The following is a 7,500-nucleotide window of genomic DNA, read 5'->3' as shown; positions in this document are numbered from 1 at the left end:
CACAAATGATGAAACAATGTCATTTCAATGCTTCTTAACATGAAATTGTGACATATTTGGGGAGTTAATCATCTACAGGACATAATATTATTAAAACATTCAGAGAATCCAGAGAAATCTTTGCAAACAAGGGATAGAGCTGAAAAACACATTGGATGGCCGTGGTCTTTTGGACCTCAGATGGCACTGCATCAACACCAGACCTGTTTCCAAACCTGTCACTGTATGGGCTCAGGAAAACCTCTGATAACCATTATATGTGCACAATTTGATACTCAATTCAAAGACTGCAGCCAAAATTGTAACAGCTAAAACTGTATTGAGACATTATACAAAAAATACCACCCTCTTATCTGGGCCTGAGCTTGTTTAAAATGGACTGAGGTAACGTGGCAAAAGGTCCTGTGGTTAGACCAATCAAAGTTTGCCATTCTTTTTGGAAATCATGGACTCATCTGGGCTAAAGAGGAGAGGGCCTATCCAAGTATCCAACCTATCCAACTTGTTTTAGTGCTCAGTTCCAAACCCAACATCTATGATTGGGTGGAGGAGCATTAGTGCCTACAGCATGGGCATCTTGCACATTTGGCAAAGCACAATCAATTCTGAATGATGTATACAGGTTTTGAGCAACATATATACTGCCATCCAGGCAATGTCTATTCCAGGGACTACCTTGAATATTTCAGGAAAACAATGCCAAAATGAATTCTGCACATATTTAAATAGTATTTCTCCATAGAGGAAGAGTCCAGGTGCTAAGATGGACTGCCTACAGTTCAGATTTGTCAAATTAGGTGCATAATGGAATGAAAAACATGACTAAGAATACCCCATACAGTTGAGCAACTGAAATCGGGGAGTAAAGGGACAACATTTCATTCTCAAAACTGTAGCAAATGGTCTCCTCAGTTCTTAAACATGTTGCTGGCACCAAATTCAAAATTAACATATATTTTCCATGAAATAGTCCACATTTTCATTTTCAACATTTGATATGTTGTCTATGTCCTTTTTGCTGCTAAATATGGGTTTACGAGACTTGCACATTATCACATTCTGTTTTTTTATTTACATTTTACACAATGTCCCAACTTTTTCTGTTTTGGGGTTGTACATGGACACACGTGTGTGTGTGTGTGTGTGTGTGTGTGTGTGTGTGTGTGTGTGTGTGTGTGTGTGTGTGTTGTGCTCACCTCCGTGTGTGTGTGTGCGTGCATGCATGTGTGTGTGTGTGTATTGTCCTCACCCCTGTGTGTGTGTGTGTGTATTGTCCTCACCCCTGTGTGTGTGTGTGTGTGTGTGTGTGTTGTCGTTCCTCAGCAGAGTGTCCCTGAAGAGGTGGAGGCCAGCAGGTGTTCTTGTCACCTGAGCAAGTGTGAGGTCCAGACGGGCACGCGACCCCTGCACCAAGATGGCACCACCCAAACACCGTGGAGAGGACACGCAGTGAGCACACACACACACACACACACACACACACCCACAAACACACACACCCACAAACACCCGACCCCTGCACCAAGATGGCACCACTCAAACACTGTGGAGAGGACACGCAGTGAGCACACACACACACACACACACACACACACACACACACACACCAACACACCAACACACCAACACACACACACACGCATTATCACCTTCTCTCTTTTTTCAGAAAGTGCTTCTGTTAACCACTGTTAACTAGAGCCTCCTCATGTGTGTGTGTGTGTGTGTGTGTGTGTGTGTGTGTGTGTGTGTGTGTGTGTGTGTGTGTGTATAGGCTGATTTATGCTACTGCGTCAAATCGATGTCGTACCCCTGCACACCCCTCTGCGTCGCCATGAACCCCCCCCCGACCCCTCCGCCATCGCTTGACGTGCACCTCGCATCGAGGCCACGCAGACCTCAAGGACTGTGATTGGTCAACTCGTCCTGTGTGTTACAAGCAGCCTACTGTGGGGAGTTAGCAACATGCTAGTTCACTGACATAAGCTTTGCAAATAAGCTCAGACATATTTTGGTTACAATGACGGGATTATCCGTTTGTAAAGTGTCTATTTGTCAGTAACGTTTTGAAATTACTTCACCAGCCCCAGCACCAACACTTCGCCAGCAAGCAGTACTTTGTGGGCAGTTGTGCTAAAGTTTGCTTGCTAACATCACATAAACTGACTGGTAGACATCTCACAAATAACCTCAGACTTATTTTCTGGTTACAGTAACTAGGTCAGTGGATTTTGCTGTGTCAATACTTTTTACAAAATCTAAGCAAGAAAAGGCTAAACAAATAAGATGAATATTTCAGCATGGCAGTCTATGGAGTTTGCCATTCTGAGGACCGTTACAGTGGTGAGCGACGCAGACACAGGGGACACAGAACTTCGAAGCCACGCACCCCCTAGTGTTGTGGCGGTGAACTGCACCCCCTAGTGTTGTGGCGGTGAAATGCACCGCGATGCAAAGCAACCCCTGCGGGCGTGTGTGTGTGTGTGTGTGTGTGTGTAGAGTTTCCTGAAATGTCGGTTCAGTTGTGTCAGCTGTTCCTTGGCACATAAATTATTAGGTTGTCAATGACGATGCATAAACACATACAAATACACACACACACACACACACACACACACACACACGACTGCTAAAATGTAAGGGAATGAAACTCATACTCAATGGCAGCAGATGTGTAAACACACACACACACACACACTCATACTCTTCCTCTACTTCAATGATAGGCAAACATTACCATACGATTTCTGGTCTGATTTCAAGAGACATGTGTGTGTGTGTGTGTGTGTGCGCGCGCGCTGTGCCTGTCACATTTTCACATTGCTGCCTCACAGAGCTTTCTTATATTGGAGATAAAGGAACCGGGGAACTGTGACTGAGAAGTAAACACACACACGCACACACACACACACGCACACTCACACACACACAGATTCCAAAGGTGTACTGCATCAGCAGCTTCTCCTGGTAAAATCCGCTTTCTCCACTGCAGACAGATAGCTTTTGATCCTTGTGTGTGTGTGTGTGTGTGTGTGTGTGTGTGTGTGTGTGTGTGTGTGTGTGTTTCTAGAGCAGGAGCGAGAGCTCATAATCTTTTTCTCTCAGTCTTTTCTTTTTTTACTCTTCCCTGTCTTCTCTTCTCTTCTCTTCTCTGCTCTGGTCATCACACACACACACACACACACACACACACACACACACCATAGTGTCTACTAAAAACAGGAGCTGCTCTGTGCTGTATTACCTAAGAGTTCTGTTCTTCTCCCCTCCACACACACGCACACACACACACACACACACACACACACACACGGCTATCCGTAACCCTTGCTAGCCTCTGAGCAGTGGAGTGCTGTAGCCTGGTGGATCAGCATTAGAGAGCTGTGAGAATGAGACTCAGGTGAACCTCACCTTGTCACGGCCACCGCCGCCAACGCCTGGGCACACACACACACACACACATACACACACACACACATACACACACACCGTAGTGTCTACTGAAAACAGGAGCTGCTCTGTGCTGTATTACCTAAGATTTATGTTTTTCTCCCCTCCACACACACACACACACACACACACACACACACGGCTGTGTGTGTGTGTGTGTGTGTGTGGAGGGGAGAAAAAGTGCTGTAGCCTGGTGGATCAGCATTAAAGAGCTGAGAGAATGAGACTCAGGTGAACCTCACCTTGTCACGGCCACCGGCGCCAATGGGCACACATACACACACACACGCACACACCCACACACACACACACACACACACACACACACACACACATACAGGGTTGGGGAATTAAGGTGGAGATTTAATGAGCCAGGCTCTGTACAGACTGGCCAGGCAGTTGGTGAAAACAGTCCAGGGATCATTTCACAGGAGTCAGTCCAGAAGCAGGTGGACATTACCTGAGGGAGCAGGTAGGGTTCAGAGGAGCTGGACAGGTTAATCATCAGGTGCTCAGTGGACAGGGAGGCTACTGAGTTACGGGCTGGGCAACTGGGGGGGGGGGGCTGGGCATCTGGGGGGGGGGCTCCTAATGAGTGACACACACACACACACACACACACACACACACACACACACACACACACACACACACGGCTCCTAATGAAGGACTGTGTAATCCAGAGGGTTACCTGACTTTCTCCTGAGTGGTGCAGTTGAATAGATCAGTACTGTTGGGCTTTGGGCAGGGTTGGGTTTATAACAGTCTGACTGATACAGTACTACAGTTAATGTGAAATTTCAAGCTATTTCTAGGTGTTGTCATCTGTGTGTGTGTGTGTGCATGCGTGTGTGTGTGTGCACGTGCGTGCGTGTGTGTTTGTGTGTGTGTGCTTGTGTGTGTGTGTGTGTGCTTGTGTGTGTGTGTGTGTGTCCAGGTGTGTGTTCATCTCTCTGTGTCTCTCTCCGTGCAGGGCCTGCTGCCCCCCTCTCTCCTGCCCCCCTGGCTCTGCCCAAAGCAGGCCCACCCACGGGCTCACCTGCCCTTTCTCCACCGACAGAGTGAGTCACTCTCTCATCAGATGCCCCATGACCCCCTCCACCATACGCATACCCGCTCGTGACCCCCCGCCACCTTCTGAGACCCCTCGTGACCTATGTCATGTGACACATGCATTCTCGACATGGCGCCACCTGGCAGAGACTCATACCCCCCCACCCACCCACTGCCCCTTGGCTGCTGAGTCATTTCCTCATAGCTTTGCTCTTGTGTGTGTGTGTGTGTCTGTGTGTGTGTGTGTGTGTGTTTGGCCGTGCTTGTCTGTGCCAGGGCGTGTTTCTGTTCGTATGCACGTGTGTTTGTGTATGCCACCATGGTCTGTAACCTCTGCCTGTGGCCATGGCAACTGTCTTCCCTTCGTAAAGTGCATTTTTTCTACTGATGTAGAAGGCAGACTCATCTCACCTTCCTAGAGTGTTTTCTAATTGATGTGTTTATTCGTTATTTATTTGATTTCCTGGTTATATTTTTCTAGTCTGCTTCAGGGAGCTCCGTAGCTCTGCATTACCAATAACCCCTTAGGCAGGGATTACACACAGACACGGTTTTTTTCTCCCTCCACCAGTATTCCAAAAAACTGAGCGTTAAAAATATGCAAGGTTGAAATTGATTAAGGACATGTTTCTTTAATATATTATACTTAGCTAAATAGCTTACTCCCTAACTTAAGGGTCTTTCACACCAAGAACGATAACAACAACGATAACTATAAACAAATATCGTTCTCGTTAATATGAATGGCGATGGTCACACATAAACTATCACATTCATTAACACAAGGAGAGACTTTGTTTGTCGTTGTTCAGCATGGACGTTTTTATCGTTATGGGTATAGTTATCGTTATCGTTCTTGGTGTGAATGACTTTAGCCTTGTTTCTATATACATAGCTAGCCTAAATAGCTAGCTCCCTAACTTAGCCTTGTTTCTACAGTATAATATATTATACTTAGCTCAATAGCTAGCTCCCTAACTTAACCAGGACAGGGAGCCAAGCAACAACCCCATTGTTGAAAAAGTATTTATATTATTTATATGAACTCTAAAGGATCATTTTTTGATCAGGGTCCAGGCAAACTGATTAGGTAGCGATCTCTCGGGGTTCTAAATTATGATAGTGTAGACTCTCTAATGATCTCTGAGTGAAGTTGGGTTTAGTGTTGTAGTGGAATAAGGTTAATTGGAGCCTGACTGTAGACACTTTCAACTGCGTACACAAACACGTGCGCTCCTGAGGCATTTCCGGTGGCACAGAAAACCACATTGAGCTAATAGAAACTTGGAGACAAACGACAATGTAAAAAACAAGTTTTACCGTCGACATTTTGTAGAGCATTACGCAGAAGTTGGATTGATTTTAATTTTTGTTTTGAGCGTTTGGACTGGAAAACCCTCTAGGAACAGATTGAAAGGGTGTAGAGCACCTGAGCAGGAGAAGAGCCTCATGAGCAACACTCACTCAGTGTGTACTCTCTTCCTTCCTCTCTCTTTCTCTCTCTTCCTTCCTCTCTCTTTCTCCCTCTTTCTCTTCCCTGCCCTCTCGATCTTACTCACTCTCTCCCTCTCTCTCTGTTTTCCCCCTCTCTCTCTCTTCCTCCTTCTCTCTCTTCCTCCCTCTCTCTCTTCCTCCCTCTCTCTCCCTTTCTATCTTCCTCCCTTTCTCTTTCTCTCTCTTCATCCCTCTCTCTTTCCCTCTCCCTCTCTCTCTTCCTTTCTCCCTCTCTCTTCCTCCCTCTCTCTTGTCCTCACTCTCTTCCTTTCTCTCTCTCTTCCTCCCTCTCTCTCTTTCCTTCTCCCTCTCCCTCTCTCTCTTTCCCTCCCTCTCTCTCTTCCTCTCTCTCTCCCTGGCTGTATCTTGTGCAATCTGTGTGTGTTGCCCTCACTGCACTCCTGGATGACCTCTCAACCCTGACCTCTGACCTGTACTTTTCAACCCCCGCATGTGTTGCATGACCGACCTTGCTATCAGTGTTATGGTGCTTCAAATGTGTGTGTGTGTGTGGCCCTTTGTCTATCTCTATCTTCTCCTCATGTTTTTAAATGACTGTTGTGTCCCTCTCTCTCTCTCCCCCCCCTCTCTCTCTCTCTCCCTCTCTCTCTCTCTCTCTCTCTCTCTCTCTCTCTCTCTCTCTCTCTCTCTCTCTCTCTCTCTCTCTCTCCCTCTCCCTCTGCCTCTCCCACCATCTTGGGCAAGGAGTGGAGCATCTAGTGCATTACTTCCGAGATACAGCGTGGTACAGTAACACTTTAACATCTCCCCTCCTCCTCATTCTCCTCCTCCTCCTCCTCATTCTCCTCCTCCTCCTCATCATCATCTTCCTCCTCCTCCACTTCCTCCTCCTCCACTTCCTCCTCCTCATTCTCCTCCTCCTCATCATCATCATCTTCCTCCTCCTCTTCCTCCTCCTCCTTCTCATTCTCCTCCTCCTCATCATCATCATCTTCCTCCTCCTCCACTTCCTCCTCCTCCTTGTCATCTTCCTCCTCCTCCACTTCCACCTCCTCCTCATCATCATCATCTTCCTCCTCCTCCACTTCCTCCTCCTCTTCCTCATCCTCCTCTTCTTCCTCGTCCTCTTCCTCTTCATCATCACCATGGCTCTCTATCTCTCTCCAACCCCTCACACCCCTCTCTCTCTCTGGCCTTCTCTCTCCATCCTCTCTCTCTCACACATTCTCTTCCTACATTCCACCTCTCTCTCTCTCATTCTCTTCCTACATTCCACCTCTCTTTCTCTCAATCTCTTCCTACATTCCACCTCTCTCTCTCTCTCTCTTTCTCTCAATCCCTTCCTACATTCCACCTCTCTCTCTCTCTCTCTTTCTCTCAATCCCTTCATACATTCCACCTCTCTCTCTCTTTCTCTCAATCCCTTCCTACATTCCACCTCTCTCTCTCTCTCATTCTCTTCCTACATTCCACCTCTCTCTTTCTCTCAATACATTTCAAATTCAATTCAAAATAGCTTTATTGGCATGACAAAAAAACATTGTG

The 7,500-nt window shown here is 46.8% G+C and overlaps 1 protein-coding gene across 1 annotated transcript in view; it reads left to right on the top strand.

Annotated features, from left to right (window-relative positions):
- Positions 1–7,500, top strand: part of ccser2b (coiled-coil serine-rich protein 2b) — a 74,019-nt gene that overhangs the window by 64,712 nt on the left and 1,807 nt on the right. Inside the window, exon 9 of the mRNA XM_076264769.1 lies at positions 1,324–1,449. Within this exon, the coding sequence (XP_076120884.1) occupies positions 1,324–1,449 (126 nt within the window). The remainder of the gene's footprint in view (positions 1–1,323; positions 1,450–7,500) is intronic.

This window comes from Alosa pseudoharengus, unplaced genomic scaffold (assembly GCF_046254945.1).
Source record: "Alosa pseudoharengus isolate Yale_2024_CS ecotype anadromous, Long Island Sound unplaced genomic scaffold, YU_APseudo_1.1 YU_APseudo_1.1_scf_4, whole genome shotgun sequence".
In the NCBI taxonomy this organism is placed as follows: domain Eukaryota; kingdom Metazoa; phylum Chordata; class Actinopteri; order Clupeiformes; family Clupeidae; genus Alosa; species Alosa pseudoharengus.
The sequence above is the reverse complement of the archived record's forward strand: the minus strand, read 5'-3'. Positions and strand labels throughout refer to the sequence as shown.